At 37.5% G+C, this 25279-nt stretch overlaps 1 protein-coding gene across 5 annotated transcripts in view; it reads left to right on the plus strand.

Annotated features, from left to right (window-relative positions):
* Positions 1-25279, plus strand: part of LOC129236831 (Ca(2+)/calmodulin-responsive adenylate cyclase) — a 56455-nt gene that overhangs the window by 18191 nt on the left and 12985 nt on the right. For 4 of the 5 annotated variants that reach the window (XM_054871079.1, XM_054871082.1, XM_054871080.1 and 1 more), the window contains exons 5-14: positions 106-217; positions 3796-3923; positions 3998-4301; positions 4483-4713; positions 9892-10026; positions 14673-15137; positions 15229-15404; positions 15547-15657; positions 19610-19850; positions 20688-20834. In XM_054871079.1, the coding sequence (XP_054727054.1) occupies positions 106-217; positions 3796-3923; positions 3998-4301; positions 4483-4713; positions 9892-10026; positions 14673-15137; positions 15229-15404; positions 15547-15657; positions 19610-19850; positions 20688-20834 (2050 nt within the window). The remainder of the gene's footprint in view (positions 1-105; positions 218-3795; positions 3924-3997; positions 4302-4482; positions 4714-9891; positions 10027-14672; positions 15138-15228; positions 15405-15546; positions 15658-19609; positions 19851-20687; positions 20835-25279) is intronic. The other variant, XM_054871081.1, reaches the window with a different exon arrangement.

Consider the following 25279-nt stretch of genomic DNA (forward strand, 5'->3'; position numbering starts at 1 on the left):
ATCTAAGCATAAACTCCCTCCTACGATAGGAGATTCACAAATTTTAAATAATTACAGTATTTAATATACGATAATAAACATTTTACTACATATTTCTCATTCCAGTATATTGTTTGCCGATATTGTTGGCTTTACGGTACTGTCATCGCAATGCAGCGCACAGGAGTTGGTAAGGCTGTTGAATGAACTGTTCGGGCGATTCGATCAATTAGCGCATGTAAGTGAATACACAAACTCTTTTATTAGCCTAAGTATCTACTTATATATGTATCTCGAGCGATATGCTGCGCGAACGATTCGTCTGCAGACGTTATCGTCTCTGCTTGCAACCTTATAACTCTACCCTTCGTCTTCGTCTAGACTGCCATGCAACTCGACTACGAAGACTCCGGCGCGAATGATGTTTGCGAATGAAATTTTCATGCATTTCAAAGAGTTTTTCTTAGATTTATAATATTTTTAGTTCAATGAGAGCGGAGGTATTTGTGTATTACGAACGTTGACTAATTTGCATCTGTCTTAGCCGCTTTATGCTGCTGATGAAGTTCATCAAATTTTTGATATCAAGGCCTGCTATGTCAGCAGGCGTAGGAAAGAAGTGAGAACCAAAATATTTAAATCTTAGTCCCGCGAGTGTGGGGCATCTAAACAGCAGGTGCTGAGATGAATTCACCTCACCCTACATACAGCTACCACAAAAAGGACTCGTAGTATTTCCGAGTCTCACCCCGCGGTAGGAGCCAAAGAAATTTGAGATCTGAGATTTTGTCATCCTCACTATATCCCTCGAACGCCTCCGATCTACTGTACTTGCCCAGCGCTCGCTGAGTTGACGCGAAGCCTATCTTTCTAGGAGTAGAGCGCAGGTTGTCAAGGGGATCCCGACTCTCTCCTTTCGCGGGGACAACACCTCACAGGTCCCTTGTCTGGCCAGCTCGTCCGCTTCGCAGTTTCCCGCAATGTCATAGTGACATAGGTACTCAGGTTAGCCTGATGTCAAAGAGTTCGGGTGCAGTCGAAAATGAAACCTGACATTCCCTGACCAGTTTCGAGTGCACCATGATAGATCCCAGGGCCCTAATTGCCGATTGGCTATCGGAATAGGTGTTTACATCCTTAACGGTTATTTCGCAAGTAATTAGCCAATCAGCTGCTTCTTTGATTGATTGTTTACATAAAAGCTTAAACAAATTTCTTTTCAGTCATAAATCTAAAAAACGAAACTATTAAAAAATAACAAAATACTAATTCTCCCTTAAATCTAAAACAGTCTTAAATATAAAAATTGACTTCAGTCCAAAGTGAGGTTAGAAACGTAATAAATAGGTTGGAAGCATTGCAAAGTTTTTTCTGAATTGCGGATTGCCCTTCTACTGCAGCAGTCAGCCTGTTTGTTGCATGCACATGCAACATTCATGCCTCTGACATTTTTTTGCCCACTGTCCCTTCCTATTTGTAGATCATAGCGTCTGAGTAGGTGTAGGGCGGGTTATCTGTGTGGTAGAAATCACTGGTCCTACTGGCAGTTGTTGGCTGTGCTTTGCAAGAGATTGAATATTTGACAGCGATTCTAAAATAAGTAGAGGCATTAGATTACTGAAATCGGCGTATGTCTTAATGTAATTGAGGTGGCCGGCGAAGGAATGCTCTGCTGTTCGAACCTGCTGACTTTTAAATAGCAACAAGGTGACAGTAAGAGAGCGAACCATGGTAGCTCCATGCATTTTCACCAATCTTTTTCTTTGTCCGACTTTTCAAGTCAGACCATATCTTGAAATCTTAAAAGACAAAATGCAATACCTGTAAAAATAGAAATAATAATTTGAGAGTATTTAAGTACGCCAGGATAAGTGTAGAGATTTATTGCACAGAGCTAAGCATCAAGCGGACATTTAAGCTCCCTAAGCACTGCAGTATCCTTCAAGCAGAAGTCCGCAGAAGACATGAAGCAGCTCCAAAATAAATATTACATATATATACGTTGATAGTCAAACGGCGATAAAGGCAATAAACTCATATGAAATTTCATCTCAAAACGTTCTTAAGAGCAGGGAAGCCATAGAAAGACGAACCGCAGGCAGATGGCTGCAGATCTATTGGATACCCGGACATACAGGCATCGTTGCGGACATGAAAGGACGGATAGACAGGAGGTGGAACCATCTAACAACTCGCAAAACCCTGAAAATCATTTATACACAGAATGCAGCTCTGTCTAGAAAGGAAAGCAGAACTATCGTAGATATACTGGCAGGCCACAATTTGCTAGATAGGAATCGCAAGCAATGATAACTGAAGATTTTACAATGAACTGGAAGAGAGGGAAACTCTAGAACACCTTCTATGTTCTTGCTCTGCATTAGCTAGGACCCGAATGAAATGCCTAGGAGCTCTGCAATATGAGAGGTTAGAATGTCTCTAGGGGCCCTCGAGCTGGCTTACTTAGATTCGCAAAAGATGCAGGCTTATTACAAGAAGTCTCCTACAAAGAAATGTAGTACACTTTTTCGATCCGATCTAAACACTGCCACACCACTGGCCAGGTGGGGATTTCCCTCAATTTCCCTGAGTAAAGCCTCAAGTTGAGTGGATATTGCTTTTTTTTCTGCGCTTTAAGCATAAATATTAATATTTGTTCTAAAATAAAGTAAAATTGTGTATTTACTTACTTTTCTCGGCAGAACCCCCCATCTTAACGATCAAAGCAAACCTTTCGTCTGCACTAAACGTTTAGCGTTTCCCTTTCGTCTTTGGTTCCAGTTTAGAAATCCAAAACTAAATGATAACTACATAGCGGCCAGCTGTTTTCGTGTTGCCGCACGAAATGAAAATTACACTGTACCAAGGCACGCACGAATCGCGTGGCTGACGAAACGAACATTCGCTTCGAAATAGATGATTAAGCTGTATATATTATACTATACAAGGTGGCGCAAAATTAATCATCCAATTTTGTTTTACTCTTTTAATAAATAAACGCAAAATATTTTGAGTGATGGACGTCTTTATTTTGATCTTTAAACGCTCCATTGTCGTACGATGCCATTTGCAAAAATTATACCATAAATCTTCCGATAGGGGGGGATTAATTTAGCGCCACCTTGTACATACAGTTAAAAAACATAGCATCTTAGCATTTTGACTAGTTTAGACTAATTTTCCTTTTTTTCTCAATGTTAATTAATTTTTTATATAAAGTATAGTTCGTTGTCTAACAAAAACCACATAAATCCAATTTTTAGACTTTATAAAAAAAAATTCTCTTTTTATAAAATAACAAAACATTTTTTTGGTATGCAGTTTTGTGGCTTATTAAATTTTAATACAATAAATTGGAAAACTCCAGTTGCTAAATATCCGATTGATTTTTTATAATTTTTTCCTGTGACAATTTTTCATATAGGGAAAATACGCAACACCATCAGGGAAAAAAATTAGCAAATATCATCGAGAGTTTTAACCCACTTCAGCCACTTCAATCACTTACACTTAATTGTACTAAAATTTACCGCGTACCCAAATTTTTTTCGGAAATTCTGTTTAAAAAGTTGGAAATTTTTATGAAAATTTGTTGAGTTATTATAAATCTTGCACAAAGTTTGTAGCTGAGATTAATATGGGTTTTGTTATAGAATGAACTGCGTTGTTACCAATAAAAAATAAACTAAATAAAAAAATTACTAAAAAACACTTCTCAAAATGTTGAGGTACTATAGTCTTTTCGCGTACTGTATGTGCATAAATTTTGTGTTGAGCGGCGAGTCATTAAAAAACTAATTCTCTTTCTTTTTCAAGGACAACCACTGCTTGCGCATTAAAATTCTCGGCGATTGCTATTACTGCGTTTCAGGTTTGCCCGAGCCACGCAAAGATCACGCCAAGTGCACTGTCGAAATGGGTCTGGACATGATCGATGCCATTGCGTAAGATTCTACTTTTTCATAAAATTCAATGCCGTTTATGTAGACTACAACATATTTCCCTTCTTCTCCTCCAGCACTGTGGTAGAGGCCACCGATGTGATATTGAATATGCGTGTGGGCATACATACAGGGCGCGTGCTTTGCGGTGTACTTGGCCTACGCAAATGGCAATTCGACGTTTGGTCCAACGATGTGACATTGGCCAATCATATGGAATCGGGCGGTGAACCGGGACGTGTGCACGTCACACGGGCTACACTCGATGCTTTGTCTGGTGAATACGAAGTGGAAGCAGGACATGGCGATCAACGTTCGTCGTATTTGCGCGATCATGGCGTAGATACGTATTTCATAGTGCCACCACCACATCGGCGAAAGGTGAATGACGAGTGTACACAGATGCTTGAGGCATTAAAGGAATTTAATTTTTTTTAGGGAGTGCTTTTTTTTCTCAAAAAACTCACTTGTACACAGTATATTTTCAGTTTATCGATGAACATCATTTACTTACTCATTGATTTTGTTTTTTCGTTTGGTTTTTTCCCCCACTTTATTGCAGCCATTAATGCTAAATACGCTTGGTGTACGCTCGGCCATTGGTAGTCGTCGCAAATTGTCATTTCGTAATGTCTCGAATGTTGTGATGCAATTATTGCATACGATTAAATTCTCGGAGCCAGTACCTTTCTCCAACATTGCCACCGGGTCGTTTCCCTCATCGGCCGGCAGTGGTACAGGAGCGCGTGGCAGCACGGCCGAAGGTGCCGGCGGGGATAAGAACACGCGTAAGGTGAGTGTCAAATTTTGCGATCTATTTTTTTTTGATTTTAAAAGCTTTTTTTTTATTTAAATCCCGCTGTAAAAAATGTTTATGTTAGTTTAATAGTTTAAAAAAAATTAAAATTATTTTATTGTATTATTTGAATATATAAAACTACATATCAAGCAGTTAAAAGTAAAGAGAATAGTTTTTGTAAATATAATTAGGAACTTCCAATCGGTTGTTGTAGTTTTAGTTGAGTTAAGTGCCCTCACCCATTTAGCTGAACAGTTAAGTTAACTCTTGCATGACCAGCTGTGTTTCAAATGACCGCTTAGCTTTTTCTGTTTTTTGTTTGTAATCAAAAGCTTAAAAGATTGGCTAACATGTGCAGACAAAACTAACAACTTACTCGATTTAACTCTCGCCTTGGTTTAAAACTTATCAAAAGCTTCACTAACTTAATCCACCACACACTCACCCCTCTGACACGCACACAGTGACAACGTTTACCAGTTCAATGGGACTAACAAAACCAAAATCTTAAAAAATGTGCCACTAAAAATTGTTATTAAAAATGCGTATTGCTTTCGTTTATAGTTTTTGTGTGTATTTTACTTTTAATTTGTTTTATTTTTATTTTCAGGATGCGGTAAGTGTGTTGCTCCTATACTTAGATCGTAGCTTACTTAGTATTTTTATTGCATTATTTTGTAACTTGTAACTTGGGTATGTTATGTAATTTGTATGTAATTCTTAATTGTAGCAAAAAAAGAGAGTATCTAACAAATTCTGCGGTATGGATGATTAATTCAAAATTCTAAATTCAATATTTTATATTTCGATGTTGCTTTATTTGTTCCTCTTCTTTATTTGCTTTCTACTCATTGGTCTCATCAAAATCGGTTAAAAATTATCTGTATTAAAAACTGTGTGTAATAACTATATGTATTATTGTTGTAATTAACAAAAATTTATTAATGCTAAGCGTAGGAGATACTTAGAAATTAATTAAGTTTTAACTGCTAGCAAATGGATTGTTTACAACTTTGAAAGCGTTGCGCTGCTTATGAGCAGGCAAATGGCTGGTTTATTTTTAAAAATTATATTGTATAAAATTTGTATTTCATTAGAAAGCGTGACGCCTTCAATTAATTGTAAAAAATATACAACTTAAAGCAAATGATTGGTCTTGGTTGGCGTTGCGCCCACCCGCCCTTTTAATGCAATTCTCCAAGCCTATAGCGACAATTGCTGACTGCATCTCAAGAAAGGCTTACGCGATATTCAGCTTAGGCGTCTACCCCTCATCCAAGAGAAAGCGCAAAATGTACTTCAGAACAGTCAATTTTGCTTCAGAAACTATAAAATGTACTTCAGAATAGGATAAAACTAAGTAGCTAAAGATCAGAAACAATCTACCCTTTTTGGAAGAGTATTTCAGCGTCAAATTTATTTCAGAAACCATAAATAATATCGCAGAATAGTCAAATATATTTCAGCATCTGCAAAATGTATTTCAGAATAGTCAGTTGTACTTCAGAAACCGTAAAATGTACTTCAGAATAGGATAAAACTAAATATTATTGCTAAATATTAGAAGCAATCTATCCTTTTTCGAATAGCATTTCAGCGTCAAATGTATTTCAGAAACCGTAAATTGTATTTCACAATAGTCAAATATACATCAGAAGCCGTAAAATGTATTTCAGAATATTCCATTGTATCAGAAATCGTAAAATGTACTTCGGAATGGCCAATTGTACTTCGGAAACTATAAATGTACTTCAGAATAGGATAAAACTAAGTAGCTAAAGATCAGAAACAATCTACATCTTTTCCAAGGGCATTTCAGCGTCAAATGTATTTCAGAAACCGTAAATTATATTTCGTTAACCGTAAAATGTATTTCAGAAACCGTAAAATTCATTTCCGAACAGTCAATTGTACTTCAGAAACTTCTAGAGAAGTTTCTGAAGTACAATTGGCTATTCTGAAATATCCAGAAGTAGTATTTTCGAGGGAATGGGCAACACTCTCAAATCGTCAGTAACCTCTGCACTCACTTTGGAAAAGAGGTTTTCAATACTTGGAAGTGGAAGCATTTCTGCCTGCGGAGATATGGCACTGAGTTTCCACAGCTTTTTCAGTGTCAAAATACACTTTAAACTAATGACTAATGAGCTAAACAAAAGAACACAAGCGGTGTGGAGCGATTGTGTCTACAAAATCAACGACAAATGTGACCAGTCGGTTCTGCAGTGGCTCTAGAATTGTTTAGTAGTTTAAGCCTAAACCAAAAAATGACAAACATTTCCTCTAAATTTGGTATTTTCATTGTTTCGTCTACTTAAAAAAATAGAGCAGATTTTGTTAAATTTGTGAAGCTTGCGGGCGAATAGAGCTCAATTACAAATTTCAATTGGATATTAAAGAACCCGAAAAGCACATTGAATTTCGACAACTCAAATTATACAAGAAAACCAAACCCCTTTACGAGGTTTTGCTATTAAGCAACGAGACTGACTAAAGGGGTTTATACCAAAGGGGTCCAAACGTCAAAGACTGTCAGCTTTTTAGCGTGAAGCCTTCTCTTTCCAATGTAGCACCTCTCGCTCTGTAAACAAAATAATTCTTATGAAAGTTTACATGAAACTTGTAGAAATCGCAACTGAAAGTTGTAATTTATTGAAAAAAAAAAATTGTATGGCAAAGAGTGCCAATCGCTAAAGGTACAAGATTTGAATCCGTTAGAGCTGTGAATGAGAAAGCACCTCAGCACGCGCGCTGAAGGAGCTGACAGAAGAAAACTTAACGCACTGTTTCGCGCAATGCAAGATTCGACTGAATGGTTGAAGGGATGGAAAAGTGGTGTACTAGATTGTTCAACAATTTTTCCGTTTCAATAAGAGAGACCATTGGTACTAGCCTAATTTTTTTTTATGTTGAACGAATGTGAAGTTTTATTTCAATCTGTAAATTTTCTACAATGAACGAATATTGAAAGTGGTCCTTATAAAGGGTGGTTAAGTTTCGAGGGCCGGTGTTGATTTTGAATAAAATACAATTTTTTTAAGAAATTATTATCATTTCTATTTATTATGATAATATTGGTATGGCTCAATTACGTATGGAACAAAATATCGAGCAAATGGCCTCGGCGGCACACCTCCATCCGATGGTCCAAATTTTCCATGACGCTGAGGCATAATTGAGGTTCTATGCCGTTAATGTGCCGAATTATCTCATCCTTTGGCTCTTGAATTGTTGCTGGCTTAACGACGTACACCTTTTCTTTCAAATAACCCCAAAGAAAGAAATCCAACGGTGTCGTTCACATTCAACATCGCCCCTTGAAATTTAACCACCCTTTACATTCGCCATCAATAAGTTTAGTAGAAAGAGGGCTACTGAATTTAAATCTGGTCGTACAAGCCTTGAAGACGATCCAGGTCAAGGACGTCCAGCAACAGCAACAACACCAGAAATCGTAGAAAAAATAAAGGGTATCGTATTGGAAAATAGTCGGGGGACTGAAAGAGATTTAATAGAAGCCCTAGACATCTCATTGGGCAGTATAAGCATTACTATGACTGAAGTATTGGGTTTCAGAAAGCTGTGTGCACAATCGGGGCTTCGTTTGCTAACAATGGATTTTGTGCATCGATTCGTCTCTATGGAAGAGACTTGGGTCTATCACCATGATCCTAAAGCGAAACAAGAGGTGCGATCCTGTTTTTTTGGCTTCGAAACGAGTTCTTGTCAAAAAAGTTGCCAAGAAGTTGTTAGCATCAGTTTTTTGGGATGCCAAAGGTATTTTGTTTGTGGATTACTTGCAAATTGGTAAAACAATAAATTCTGAATATTAGTTTTTAACCTTTTAGACCAGCGAAAGGAAAAAATTCGTGGAAAAATACCCAGCTTGCAAAAGAAAAAACATATTTTTCATCAGGACAATGCACGGTGTCACAGGAGCATTTTATCAATCGTTAAGATCCATTAATTAATCGAATTGGTAGAGCATACACCGTATTCACCAGATTTAGCCACTAGCGGCTTCCATCTGTTTCCAGATCTAAAAAAGATTCATTCAAAGGGTTTCTCATCAAATGATGAGGTCATAACAGCTGTGAAAGCGTATTTTGCAGCCCTTCCAGATTCTGGCATCAGCGATGGAGTTCATAAAATGAAATTTCATTGGAAAAAGTGTATTGACGTTCAGGAAGACTATATATATACATATATATGTGTATATGTAATTGGCGCGTACACCCTTCCACCTCCTATTTGTGGTGTGCGTCTTGATGTTGTTCCACAAATGGAGCCACATGCAGTTTCAAGCCGACTCCGAACGGCAGATATTTTTTATGAAGACCTTTTTCATGGCACAAATACACTCGGAGGGTTGCCATTGCCTGCCGAGGGGCGACCGCTATTAGAAAAAACTATTTTCTTCATTTTGATGTTTAACCGAGATTCGAACCTACTTTCTCTTTGAATTCCGAATTCCTATACTGCATAATAAAGTGTATTTCATACCAACCAAAATTATTTTTTTCTTATCGAACTGCAAAACTTGTTGAACAACCTAGTATATTGAAGGTGGTAATAAGTGTGAAAGCGAGAGTATTAACATTAGCAAAACAAAAAGTTTACGGCGTCAATCTCGCAATTTAGTAGCCACACCTCGTGTGTCATCTCATTGGCTTATTTCAAATGGGTGTACGCGCAAAACAAAAAGACTGATGTTCATAGTAAGCAATCCATGTAAAAAAAATTTTTTTTAGCAGTCACTGTAGTCACTTTATATTTTTTAAGTATTTTTGTGTAAGTCAATGGAATTAGTTCATTGTTAAGTATTTGCAGTTAAAGTATTTTTATAGTAATTAGCAAATCCATCAACTTATGTATAATGCATACATATACATATATACGTTCATATGTATGTATAAGTATAACATTTAGTTCAAGTTGAGCTAATAAACGATTGTAATTACCTACAACTATTTTGAATTTAAGTGAAATCTAGCGATAAGTTATCAATTTAAATTTACTGCTACCACCACCCGTCAAATGCCAATATACATAAATACATACAAACTTTGATTACTTTCGCCTAATTTTCCTTGAATATTTTCTATCACACTTTCTGTTTTACGTGTATTTTCTTTATGTTCTTTTATATTACATTTCTTTATTTTCCTCTAGGTTATACGACTGCAAAAAATTTTACACGCCCCCACACCACCCGGTGGCGGTGTTACAATCTCAGTAGGAACTACTCCTAACTCCACGTCGAATACGATTAGTCGCATTCACAGACTTAATCAAAATAAGAATAAAGTGAGAATGAATTACCTATGCAATATTTGCACACTGACGTTCGTTCTTGTGTTGCCATTATTACGTTACGTAACTACTCGTATTTTCCCATAAGCATACTCGTACCATTAGAGAGCATAAAGCATAACGTGCCGTTACATTTCGTTACATTCCGTTTAATTAAGTTGCGTTCAGTTGCATACCATTGCGTTAAGCATCGCAATATCAAATTACGTTCAAACTAATTTTCGTTCGATTTGCTTTAATTGCTACTTACGTACTATGTATGATTATTAATCAAAAATCATTTACTGAATGCATTTAACTGTATTTTTTTCATTTAATAATATTTTGTTTTTTTTTTTTTGGCTCAACCAGTGTTTACAATTTTATTACAACTACATAAGTTGTTCGGTGTTTTAGTAGCTCCAGTGTTTGGTTATACATTTTAAGCTTACCAGTTACATACTTATAGTCACTAGTGTTCATAAGAAATTCGTTCAAAAATTAAAAAAATAAAAACAAAAAACAAGCAAAAAAAAAATGCGAGTTGTAAATAAAAAATCGCACTTACTAAAATATATGTATTTCTAAAAATTTTCAACCCCAAATTGGTGCTACTATTTTTTGGTGTTAACTCTCAGTGACTGCTTTTTCCATGCATGAATTTCGGCTTAAATTTTTCAAATGTCCAGTCTTACCCAATGTCGACTGACTTCTTACATTCTGCTTCAATGATGATGTGATTTTAAGTAACGTTAACTTCAAACTCATCCTTTCACATTTTCAATGCATTAGCAGGGACCGAAATGATTTTGTTTTTACTTTTTTCGCATTGAAACATAGTGCATAGCACATATTTTGCATATTTAAATACAACTTTGATCATAATTGACATGTTTTTTTTTAGTTTTAAAAATTTATGCATATCAAAAGTTTCTTGCAACCAAGAAATTTACAAAAAACGGTAATACACCTACAGTTCGGATCACTTGAGATTAGAGGCAACAATTTGTATGCAGGAAAATGGTTACTAAAGCAAACGTATTTGATCTTGCAAAACAAGAATTTCTGATGTTTCAAGTGGAGACTCCACTTTGCTCGAACATACATATGTACATCAAGATTTTCCAGCGGCAGGCTAATCACCTACCCTGTCAGAAATCAAAACAGATTAACGAAACCAACGCGAGACTGAGTCTGGTCGAGGCCCTATGCTCCCGAGAGGAATGAACAAGGAAAAATCAAAAAGAAAAAACATCAAAATTTTATTCCATCTAACGGTACTTCACAGCCATAAAACTTCAGCAGCTGTAATATTGTGCTTGATTTATTGGTTCACTTGACTAACATTGTTTGCGCATTAAAGCTGTAGAAAGGGATCATTTTTTAAGGGGTTACATACGTCCAGCAGCGCCAAAAATGCGCTAAAAGAAAAACTGTTTTTAGAAGGGATAACAATGGAAATAAATATTAAAAATTTGTATACATCATTTATTGGTCCTTAAACTTTATAAAAAAAGGCAAGCCGTACTATGTGTGCATATTTGAAGTAAAATTTAAATATTTTAATGAGGTTTGAAATGATTTTTTATGTGTTACGAGATCAAATACGTTTGCTTTAGTAGTCCTTTTCTTCTATAAAAATTATTGCATCTAATGAAGTGAACCGAACTGTATCACGCCGCCTAGGTGAGTGTGAGTGCTGACCGCTGAGTGCTCTTCGTCTCGACAGATGCTTAATTCCACTGCGATAAATTGCCAGAAAAAGGGCAATAAAATATCGTAAAACTACTCAATCATTGTACACTAAAGAGTTAAATGCTAACTTAAAAAACTTTCTAAATTCGAAATCTCACTCTCATATATGTAAATTATAAATCATATTATAAAATGTTTCGGTCCTTGCATGCTGGCATGTAATTTGAAAAATATCCCTTGTTGGTGAAATATTCATAATATACATACATACATCAATACATATGCACACATACGTAAGTTGTAAGATTGCGATCGATCAGCGAATTCCTCCGTTGGGCATCCGCGTCAGACAAGACTTTCTTTTTCGATTTTGGACGTAAATTTAACATATTTCTACTAAAGTCAACGACTTGAGCTTCCAGGTAGCTTCCTAAAATTTAGTTTTCTATCGATTTATGGATATAAATTTTTAAAAAGAATCCTCGAACAGGACGAAAAAAGGCCAGCCCGGGTGCCCAATCGAAGGTTTTAAAAAGGGTGTCCCACGCAAGGCTAATTTGTAGATATTTTTCACTTTAAATTGAAAAATTGCGTTCTTTTTTGGTAATCTAACTTAATTTCATAAACGAAATTCGCAAGAAAAACTAATACACGGTGGCGCAAAGTTAATCACCCTATCGGAAAACACTTGTGAACTATACAGCTGCCGAAAGTTGAAAGGATTTCAGCTGTGTAGAGTTTATCTGAACAAATCCAGCAACTACGTAGATAACGGTTCCTTATTGGCGTCATTACGTTTTTAAGTGCAACATTAAAATAGCAGTGCCTTCAGTTTTTTGAGGTTTTACAAGGAATATTAATGAAAATTTTCGCGGATTTAGAAGAAAGTACGTTTTTTTATTTATATTTTTATAATTTTGGTGAGTGTCATGCATATATTTTTTATGTATGGACTATAGTACGTCGAGCGAAACATTGAATCACAGGACAAGGAAGGCCTTACAAATAGATGAAAGATCTTACACAGAAATACAAAATATTCATTCATGTTAAGCAAAAATGGTTTCAAATGCAATGAAATTGTGAAAAACCGGAAGAAAGAGGAAGAAAACGAAAATTTTGATGATCACAGAATTATACGGTGCTCCAAACAGAATTCCATGAAGTCAGACATACGAATTAAAAAAGAGGTGAACTTAAGGGGGTAGTATGGTTAATTCTCTTAAGATGTTATAGAATAATTTAAAAAAAAAAAAAATGAAAAAAAAAAATACCATACTACCCCCTTAAATATTGGGCAAGTAGCGTGCAGTCCACGAAAAGAGTCACTGCCAACACCAAAACATAAGATTTTATGGACTGACGAGTCTAAAATAGTTTTGTATAGCAGCACAAATTCATGACAATACGAGTGTGTTAGACGTCCACCTGGCACGGAAAATCAGCCACAATACACATTACAAAGGATTAAACAAGGGGGCTAAAATAAAATGTTATGGAGATGTTTCTCATATTATGGCGCAGGCCCCATACACAAAATTGATGACACAATGAATACTAATATTTATGTGGAAATAACGCAGAACGTTATGTTGCCGTATTGCAGGGAGAAAATGCCAAAAAAGTGGATGTACCTGCAAGAAAATGATCTTAAACACACGAGTCGGAAGGCCGAGGATTGGTTTCGCGCAAAACAAATTTAGGTTATAGAATGACCAGCTCAGTCCACCGACCTCAATGCTATAGAACGTCTGTGGGGGAGCTTAAAAAGAGCTGTAACAAATGCCAAACCGAGTAATAATGAACAACTTTGGGAAATTGTTAAGGATGCGTGCCTGAAGATTCCGAAGATTGTTTTAGTGATATACAAAAAAAATTAACCAATGACACTTCATTGCTATCTGAGCAACGACAGAATTCGGCTGCCGAATGCACAAAACAGGTGGCAGTAAAAGTTTCCCTCACAATTTTTTTTCACCATAGCAAAACTGGTAGTCTATCATGCTTGGACTCAATGCACCGCGGTTGTGCTGCAGTAATAAAAAATTTGGGAAATTCAACTAAACATTAATTTCAACTTTGTAACTGCAAACTTTGTCAATGCAGTTTTTCGTTAATTATTTTTTATGAGCTTGGTGAAAATGTGTTACTTATATGGTCACTGCTATTATATTTTAATGTTAGCACTGAATTGTAACGCTATATGTCTAAAGAATAGAATAATATTTCAAAATAATAATAAAAACTTTCGAATCACACCATAAATTAAAATTTTTTTGTAAAAATCTAATATTTTTTTGCTACTGCTATTTTCGTGTTCGCAACTGTAGCTATGATCGTGCATATGTATGTATGTATTTTTATGTTTCTTTTGGTTTTGGTTCCTCTCGTTGAGTTTTTGGTTTCTTTGAGTGTAAGCTCTTTAAAAAGTCCATTAAAGCTATTTGTTTAAATTTCATATAATATTATATATACTTAATTTCTGTAATCCTGCTAGCTTTTAAAGAACTTCACTCAGTACCAGTTGACTTACTCTAAGCCTAATCATTCATAGATATTTATATTTGATTATTAATTAATGTATCGATGTATTTGTACTGCAAAATGCAACTAATTTTACTCGATTTTTCTTCCATGTGTCTTGCCATGTCTGGTGCTCTCTTTTCTCTTTTTTTCTCTCTCTCTCGCTCTCACATACACACGCACTGTCGTTATATCCTGTTCCGTCCTGTGCGTGCATCATTAAATTGTTTTGTACCAACCAATCAACAAATACCTCAAAAACAAAAAAAAAATCTTTAAAAACAAAAACAAAAATGTGCCAAATCCACTGAAATAAAAATTATAACAACAATATATGCATCACATCACTGCACACAACCGTAAACAAATACCTGTAAACAACATCAATACCAACACCAACACCAACCCTAATACCAATGCCAACACCAACCAATCAAATGCAGTCAAAAGTAACGGACAAATTTAAGCGTCCCTTCCGCAAACGGCACTCCTCAATGCACTATCAACCGACCAATCGCGTCAATCGCTTCCTCTCACAGGCGATCAATGCACGTTCCGTCGATTGCGATAAATCTGAGCATGTCGATCGCATTACTTTGCGTTTTCGCGAGAGTGACAAGGAGCGCGAGTATCGTAAAGATTTCGATTTGGGTTTCACCACCGCCATGGGTTGCTCGTTGTTGTTACTAATCTTGGGTGCAGCACTACAAGTGTCAGCTTTACCTCGAACTCTTATCCTTTTACTGCTATTCTTGACCGCTTTTGTCTGGATTAGCGCCATCCTGATGCTGCTGCTGGCGGTGCGTCTCAAATGGATTGTATGGGATTTGGCACGAAGTTTTACGCTACGTTTAGCTATCACTATATTCACCATAGTGCTGATCTATTCGGTGGGTCAAGTGAATGTGGTAAGTGAAGGATGCCGTGTGAAATTCGAAATACTGCTGTGGGCGACTTACTCGCATATCCACTTACATATTATTGCTGTGATTTTCTTAGTTCACTTGTGTTATGGATCATCCCTGCGCTAGTAATGTTACAACACATACACCCACTTTGGAGGAAGACTTACTCATATTGGCCCATCATAGTGAGGCGCACCGAAAGTGCTCGCTGCCGCAATATGTTTCGCTATCGGCCACTTTTGCATTTTTGTCAGTTTCAGTATTTTTACGGTGAGCAAAATAACTAGTAGAATCATTCAAAATATTATTAATTTATAAATATTCCACAGACCTTTTAAAGCTTTACTGCATATATAAATATGTATATATGTATGTATAAGTGTATTTACTCGCTTTCTTACTCGCTTTACAGATTGCCAACAATTTTCAAATCCTTGCTGATACTGCTGATGGGAACCATTTATGGACTTTTTATTGAAATGTCTCATATAAATATTTTCAATTGTTATGACAGCAGAGTCAAGTAAGTACAATTTTATTCACATGTAAATATATTCTATGTAATAAAGGGTGGTTAAGTTTCACGGGCCGGTGTTGATTTTGAATAAAATACTATTTTTTAGGAATATATTATCATTTCTATTTATTATGATAATATTGGTATGGCTCAATTACGTATAGAATAAAATATCGGTCAAATGGCCGCCGCGGCCTCGGCGGCACACCTCCATCCGATGGTCCAAATTTTCGATGACGCTGAGGCATAATTGAGGTTCTATGCCGTTAACTTGCCGAATTATCTCATCCTTTAGCTCTTGAATGTACACCTTTTCTTTCAAATAACCCCAAAGAAAGAAGTCCAACGGTGTCAAATCACATTATCTTGGCGGCCAATTGATATCGCCGCGACGTGAGATTATTCGGCTATCAAATTTTTCGCCCAAAAGAGCCATTGTTTCGTTAGCTGTGTGACAAGTGGCACCGTCCTGTTGAAACCACATATCGTCCACATCCATATCTTCCAATTCGGGCCATAAAAAGTTCGTTATCATCTCACGATAGCGAACACTATTCACAGTAACTGCCTGACCGGCCTCATTTTGGAAAAAATACGGCCCAATGATGCCGCTGGCCCATAAACCGCACCAAACAGTCACTCTTTGTGGGCGCATTAGTTTTTCGGCAATCACTCTTGGATTATCATTCGCCCAAATGCGGTAATTCTGCTTACTGACGAATCCACTGAGGTGAAAGTGTGCCTCATCACTGAAGATGATTTTCTTCACGAAGTGCGCGATATGCATTTTGATTTGAACGCCCGTTTTCATAATAACCCTGAATAACTTTAACGCGTTGCTTGATTATGTATCTTTCAATGGTTCAAATTGAGTTAGTCTGAAATTGAAAAATGTCGAATGAAATGCAGAAAAAAACTTCACGTTTAGGTGTGGTTTACATTCAACATCGGCCCTTGAAATTTAACCACCCTTTATAAGACTCTACTGTACTGTTGTGAAACATACACCTACCTTTCTATTCTAGCCGGACACTAATTTATTTTTATTCTAGCTAAATATGTATAACCATTACAAGTACATACTAGGTTGTTCAAAAAGTACTCCGGTTCGATAAAAAATGGCGTTGCTACTAGCCTCATTTTTTGTTTTTGTAATGTTGGTATACTCTTCATACGAAAATATGTTTACAAGCCATTTAGTATCGACCTGTCACAGTATTTACAACAATGGAAAAAATGAAGTATCGTGCAGAGATAAAATTTTTATTTTTGGAAGGTTTAAAAGCAAAGGAAATTTATGAACGAATGTTGAAAGTGTACAGGATGCGCCATCTTTTATGTCGGTATGTAAGCGCTGAATAACTTTGTCATTTACCAACCGATCGACTTCAACATACATACATGTTTTCGATACGGAAATTCAGTACAATTTCAACCATGGATCCGTTTACGCCGAAACAACGCGCTAAAATAGTGACGCTATACATCGCAAATAGTCGTTCCATTGTTCTAACTCAACGCGCACATCGCAAAAAGTATCGCGATAAACAGACGCCGTCTGACAGTATTATTCGTCGTTTGGTGTCAAATTTTTTTGAGCATGGAACAGTAGAAGATCGTCAACCGTTCATCGACGACCAAGATGTTCCAATGAACTTGTTGAAGCAGTGAGGCAGAGCGTTTCTCAGGAGCCAACAGTGTCGCATCGTCCTCGCGCTCAGCATTTTGGTGTTAGTGAAACCACAATGCAGCGCATTTTAAAGGATGATTTAAATTTGTATCAGTATAAAGTGCAATTGACACAAAGAATATTGCCGACAGACCATTCACGTCGCTTGGAATACGGCCAAACAGTCGCTCGAATGGCTGACACTGAACCCAATTTTTGGAAGCAAATTTTAATGACTGGCGAGGCACATTTTAACCTCTCTGGCAGCATGAATAAACAAAATTGCCGCATTTGGGGAACTGAGAATCCACAAGAGATCCATGAAACACCATTACATGAGCGGAAAGTAACTGTTTGGGCCGGCATTTGCGCCAAAACGATCATTAGGCCATATTTTTATCGAGAAAACGAAACGGTCGATGGAATCCGATATCGATGGATGTTGGCTCATTATGTCTGCCCGCAAATGGGTGAGAAAGGTTTAGGCGGTGACTGGTTTCAACAAGACGGTGCGCCATGCCACACTGCGAATGCAACAATTGAATTTGTGCAACGAAAATTCCCGAGGCGTCCAGTGTCAAAAAGAGACGACATCGACTGGCCCCCCAGATCACCTGGCTTAAACCCCTGGATTTCTTTTTGAGGGGTTATCTGAAAAGTAAGAGTTACGCCAACAACCCGCAGAGTATTGACTAGCTTAAGGCAAACATTTGTTCCGAAATGCTTGACAAGGTGATCACAAACGCAGAAAAAAGATCGCAGTTTGTGATTGGTAATAAAGGCACTAGATTGATATTGTATTCAAAAAATAGTTTTAATAAATGACCAAAACAAATAAAAATACCTCACTTATACAAATCAGTTGTTTTTTTTTCAAAGTTATTCAATGTTTTCATACGCACATAAAAGATGACGCACCCTGTATAAAGACTTTTCGCCATAATAAGTGCACTAGAAAGATGGGTTGGTGAATTTAAACTTGGTCGTATAAACCTTGAAGGCAACCCAGGTCAAGGACGTCAAAAAACAGCAACAACACCAGAAATCGTAGAAATAATACAGGGTATCGTATTGCAAAATCGTCGGGTGGCTGAAAGAGATTTAATAGACAAACAGCCCTAGACATCTCATTGGGCAGTATAAGCATTACTATGACTGAAGTATTGGGTTTCAGAAAGCTGTGTGCACAATCGGGGCCGCATTTGCTAAAAATTGAACAAAAACGCATTCGAATGCGAATTTCTTAGCAACATGCAGAGCGTTTTCGAAAGGATAACGTGGATTTTGTGCATCGATTGAGCACTATGGATGAGACTTATGTAGGTCTATTACCATGATTCTAAATCAAAAGAAGAGACTGAAGAGTGGCGTGAACCGGGTTCTTCGGTTCCGACACGAGTTTGTGTCCAGAAATCGGCCAAGAGGTTGTTAGCAACAGTTTTTTGGGATGCAAAAGATATTTTGTTTGGGAACTACTTGCAAACTAGTAAAACAATAAATTTTGAATATTATTTTTTAACCGTGTAGACCAGCTTAAGGAAAAGATTCGTGGGAAAAAGTCCAAATTTGCAAAAGAAAAAGATTCTTTTTCATCAAAACAATGCACCGAGTCACAAGAGCAGTTTGGCAATGACTAAATATACGAATTAAAGCTCGAAATTTTTGATCACCCATCGTATTCACCAGATTAGGCCCCTAGCAACTTCCATATGTTTCCAGATCTAAAAAAGATTCATGCGTGGAAAGCGTTTCTCATCAAATGATGAGGTCATAACCGTTGTGAAAGCGTATTTTGCAGCCCTTTCAGATTCTTACATCAGAGCTAGAATTCATAAAATAAAATTTCCTTGGAAAAAGTGTATTGACGTTCAGGGAGACTATATATATATATACATATTATTGGCGCCTACACCCTTCCTCCTCCTATTTGTTGACTCCGAACGGCAGATATTTTTTATGAGGAGCTTTTTCGTGGCAGAAATTACACACGGAGTTTTGCCATTGCCTGCCGAGGGACAACCGCTATTAGAAAAATGTTTTTCTTCCTTTTGGGGTTTCGCCGAGATTCGAACCTACTTTCTCTCTAAATTACGAATGGTAGTCACGCACAAATCCATTCGTCTACGGCGGCCACCTATACTGCAGGGGGCCTATTCTGCAAAATAAGGTGTATTTCATACCAACCAAAATTGTGTTTTCCTTATCGAACCGCAAAACTTATTGCACAACCTAGTACGTACCTATTTGCCCTTCAACTTAATCAAATTCATATTTTTCTCACCTCCACAGCTCATCCATTCCGCTCCATTTGATCTCATTGGCACGTATAATAATTTTTATGATTGCAATATTGGTGCATGGACGTTTGGTTGAGTGGACAGCACGCCTGGATTTCCTTTGGCAGTTGCAAGCCTCACAGGAGAAGAAGGAAATGGATGTTTTGCAGGAATCAAATAAGCGGATTTTACATAATTTGCTGCCAGCTCATGTGGCTGCACATTTTCTCGATAATCAATTTCGTAGTAATATGGTAAATAATTTATTGATTGTTGCTTTAAAAGAAAATCCCCGTTATCTTGTACGTTTATTTATGTGAGTATACAAATGCATGCCTGAGATTCGTTGCTCTTTTTGTTATTTGAAGAAACCCAGCAATTATCTTTTCCAGTTCCCGATTTTCAAAGAGCATAAACACATCTAAGCGATTAGCACGCCGGGAGCAAGGGGCAACATTACACACAGACACAAGCACACACACATGCAGACACTTCAGCCAAGCTGACACTTTAACTACATACATACATACATACATATGTATGCATACATATTTATTTTCGAAACTCACCTAGCAAGGCGAAATAGGACCACGCTTCAAAGGCCTACTCACGAAGATCGCTACTTCAGACGTGATTTTTCACCGATCTAATTTATTGATTTTCTTAAATTTACACAAATCAATATTTCACAACTGCACTCGAATCAGTTTCTGTTGGTTCGAAACATACTCCTACATACATATTTTGTATATCTATACATATTTTACTACCTTTTTTGCTGCAACGACTCGCCCAGTTTTTCACACGCGTTTGGCAGCATTTTGCACTTCTTGCAATGCTTTTATGTGCTACAAAACACACATCGTTGTATTTGTATTTTTTTTTTTTTGTTACCAAATATTTCAACGATTTTTGGAAATTTGTGTTGTGTCGTGTCGTTCTGCCCGGTTGTCGTCAGTGATGCGACAATGGGTGTCAAAACTTAGTGTGTTGCCAACTCTCTTATCCCCTGAAACTTTTAATCAATCATTTTCTTGGCGGTTGTTGTTGGTTTCTTTTGTTGCTAAACAATATAGGTCAATCCCTCACAGGAACTCTATCATCAAAGCTATGCCAAAGTTGGTGTCATATTCGCATCGGTGCCGAACTTCCATGAGTTCTACACAGAAATGGATGGGTCGGATCAGGGATTGGAGTGCTTGCGGTTGCTGAACGAGATAATTGCCGATTTCGATGAGGTGAGTGAGAAAAATTTATAAGCTTTTTTAAACACAGTAGCAATTTAACATAAAATCATTTCTATAAATGTAACAACTTTTCACTAAGAGGATATTGACTGATCACATTGTAAAATATTCCTGTATGAACTCTCTCGGGGTTAGAGCTTCAGAGCTTACTTAGATTCGCAAAAGACGCAGGTTTACTATATTACAAGAAGCCTATTACAAGGAAACGTAAGGGTCAAGCTGCATCTAGTACCACTAAGGACCAATAGGTCTATGTGATGGCTTTCAGCCAGCCAGGTCAACCTAACCTAATCAACCTTCCTACAATAAACATCATTCAGCCTCATCAGAACTCTTGTTTTACATTGCTGGATCTTTTCGGGCCACTAATAAACTTATCGTAAATCGTTGAGAAAAATTCGTTTTGAATATTTTTTAATTTTTGGAGTAAGTGCGATGGCTATAGTTACAAAGAGAATCTTGAATCAGAATCTTGTCCTATCTTAGCTAAATAACAAATATGATAAATTACAAAGTCTTGCCATCTGCAGCAAAATTGTGAGAATAAATACAGCTGCCATGTCAGCGGGAACTCGGCACCAGAATTCTGGCCGTTCATTTTGTGTCATTCTATCAGTCATTGTTCAGACGGGACTGCGCTGATTTTTTCGTTTATCACCAACTCTAACTCAGTTTTTTCGTAAACAAATCGCTATCGTAATCCCGGTTGCGTCACAAAATCAGCTGACTCCTTTTAAATCGCTGAGGGCCGGTTGACGGTCTGTTGGCAACACCTCTGTATTCTGCACAACGTGGCTGAATAATATTGTAATTTGCATCCAACAAGTAAACAACTGACTTTTGGACCCGACATTGGATTCACTCATTGGTCTACCACCACTTGATGCTTTCATCCAGGGAGAGGCCCTGAAGGCCATCTGCAAGCTGAAATACAATAGGAACTGGTACGGCCCTTGTCCGGGATTAAAAAACAAAGAAGGCATGGACTTCGATCCAACGATTCTCTCCATGCCCCTTGACTCCATGCCATCAAGGGTCGTACTTCAAAAGAGATACAGTGTGGTGCTGCCAGAGGCTCAGTTGTGGTCAAACTCTGAAAATATGCCCGGAAAACACTGTTTTCGCATTTTCACGGATGGTTCCAGGACCGAGCACGGACCGGATCCCGGGACACGTGGTTATCGTAGGTAACGAGACCTCTGACTCCTTAGCTAGAATGGGCTCTGAGCCCAACTTCTTTAGCCCGGAACCCGCTCTGCCACTCCCTTCTGCAGCCATCAAAGCCACGGTTAGCAAATGGGTTACTCTAACCCACAAGCGAGTTTGGCAGGCTGAGAGAGGCAGCAAATGGACTGAACTGATGTTACCTGTCATGTCCGATCGACTGCCGCAAGTCCTCCTGTCATTTAGCAGAAGAGACTGCAGACAGCTGGTTGGTCTGATGACTGTCTACTTTCTGTGGGCGAAGTACATGGAAAAGGTAGGCATCTCAGACAGTGTACTCTGCCCAGCTTGTAAAGAGGAGGATGAGACGGCGGACCACTTCCTGTGCGTCTGCCCCTTGGCTCCTTGGCACCACAAAATCTATTCAGATTTCTTCGGAGATCGGGTAGATTTGAAGAAACTTAAAAGGGACTGAGTTGTGTCTGAGTGCTGCACTTGCTAGTTGTCCTCCAAAAAAAAAAAGACTTTAAGACCAATCAAAAAGTCGCTCTGAGGGAAAATTTTTTGACGGATGAAAAACGATTTAGATACCTAAAGTTCTTAAAATTAATTTAGTAGCGAAAATTCGAAATTATTTTACTGCATTTGAAAGCTGGCGGGAATATTTGCGAATCGTTGCTAAAATTGCATTGTCCCAAATTACACAGGGAAAAATTTAGAAGGAAAACATTTTTTTCGTTGGAGAAGGACGGTCGGCGAAGAGAGAGGCGCTTTTGTTTCCCGTACTGGCGACACGTTTTGTGCTTCTTAGTCGTATTGTCAAACTGAAAGAAGTCAACGCGAATTTAACACTAAAAGAGAATTTCCAGTGTCTCCCTTCCAGATGTCTCTGTATGTAAATGGGGTCATTATGATGATGATGATTAATTGCTATAGCGCCGATCAACTGGCTAAACATTGCATTATACTCGTACACAGTGTTAAACTTAACATAGTGACTTATTACAAATTTTAGAAATTTATTTGTTGCTCATTTAATTTTAATAATTTTATAATGAAGATATAGTACATTCTCCTATAGAAATCATATAAGTCCAATTTTCAAACTTGGTGCAAATTAAAAAAAAAAATCTACAATTTTTCATCAAAATTTATATATTTTTAATCATATTATAATTACAAAAAAAAATTTAGTATCCAATTATAAAGCCTATTGAACTTTGATGTAAGTTTGAAAGGACCCGAAAATCGCGTTACTTTGTTTTGCGGTTTGGGGGGTGTCTTCCAAATAAAAAAAATGTGCGCATTGTGGAGAAAGAGTCCAAGAACTCTCCAAAAAAATATCAAAAATGAAAGTGGTTTTTGAGCGACTTCATTTTTACTTTATGACACCAATAAAAAACACTATAAAACTGCGCACTCAATATTTTTCTAAAAATTCTGATTAAAAAGAGGTTGTCTGTAAAGTCGGTTTACTGACGATACTTTAACGTGACAACGTCATAAGAAAATATTGATGAAATGGTTGCAATTTTCAAAACAAAATTTTAATTTTATTTGTTTGATAGATATTTTGTATGGATATAGACGAGGAGGTAAATGGAATTGCAATGGAATAGGTCAAGTTACATTTACACAAACGTGAAAAATGACGAAACATTTATCAAATTCATGAAAGATATCTTCAATTTCGATTATGCATCAGACGTTAATAAGTCAACAACACTAAGAGGCACCATCATCGATTTGCCTTTTTCAATACACTTTACACTCGAAACACTCCCTTTCATTTCCTACTTTTTCTATCATCGTCCTATTCTCAACAGAGAAATGGTTCATTACCATGCACACAGGAAGAAGGCATATGCAAATACAAGTATGTGAATTTATATACAAATGCGCATATACATACATATATACGCTCACTTAAGTAGGAGAGAGCAAGATGTCGAACGTTGCCGAACGCGGGGGCCGATTGTGCTCTTTGTCGTTCGTTCCGCGCTCTCGCTTGCAGTTCATTCAAGGTAACGGCAATGAGCAAGGTAACGACAAATGAGCAAGGTAACACTAATGAGCAAGGTAACGACACATTTTTTCGTGCGTGCAGCCGGCTAAATCGAATTATAAGACGTTATCACGTCAAAAGTGTGAAATATGTATTTATCAAATTTTGCGAACATTTTATTTTCATTTGCGCAAAGTCTGAAACTTCGATTTATATGGTTTTTGTAGGCGGTTGTACTACATTTCCATTATGGTAGATAGGTAGGTGAAATGGTGGAAATACTACTCTGGCACTCCCCGACTAGCACTAAAGGGCCGTTTTAATACCATTGTGAGACCTCCAATAAGCAGATATCTATAGCCAGCCAAAGCTGTTGATGTAATGGAGAAGATTGATGGGATTTAGGTTGACGCACTGCCGCACGCTGTCGAAGAAATGAGCACCCAGTGACCCTAATCGTCTGGCTGCCAAGCCCGGACATTTACAGAAAAAGTGGGTTTTAAAGGGTTTAAATGGTAAGCCGAGCTTTTTTGCGTGTATGCCGATCCGCTAGTCTGAGGAGAGAGAAATCTGAACGAAGTTCTGAGAAATGCGGTGGTAACTGCCTAAAAATACTAGCATGACTCTTGAGAGATTGCCTCCAGCGGCCAACCTCCTTTAACCTGATTGCACTTTGAACACCGATGAAAATAACTGAAAGTGCAAAACTGTTCAAGAATGTAAAAAGAAGCTGAATTCTATATGGGTTCCAGCACACTCAGGGGTTCAAGGACACGAAATTGCCGATGAATTGGCCAATCGCGGATCAGCGGTGCCCCCACAGTCGGAATCAGTTCCGCAGGAATCGGAAATTGGATCAGCGATTATGTATGCAATTTACATAAAGAGCGATAGTCCGGTCTAGAACGCTGCAGAACTGCAAAGGTTTTTGTGATAAGTCCGAGTAGAAAATTGTCAAACTTTCTACTAAAACTTGGAAGGAAAGACGTTCGGTTGATGGTCGGTATCATTACCGGACACAATCCATGGAGTCAGCATATGACCACCATTGGAATCGATGAGGACCCAATGTGCCTGTCGTGCTTGGAGGAGGCGGATAGCACTGAGCACTTTCTCTGTGAGTGTTCTGCCTTTGCTAGAGCACGGCTACGAGTTTTGGGTTCTGATGTCGTGAGAATGTGTAATATTCGTTCTCTAAAACTAGAGGATATTTACAAATTTGCCAAAGAATCTGGAATATTCTCACAGGACGAACTATCTTTATCTC

The sequence above is a fragment of the Anastrepha obliqua genome, chromosome 2 (assembly GCF_027943255.1).
Source record: "Anastrepha obliqua isolate idAnaObli1 chromosome 2, idAnaObli1_1.0, whole genome shotgun sequence".
NCBI lineage: Eukaryota > Metazoa > Arthropoda > Insecta > Diptera > Tephritidae > Anastrepha > Anastrepha obliqua.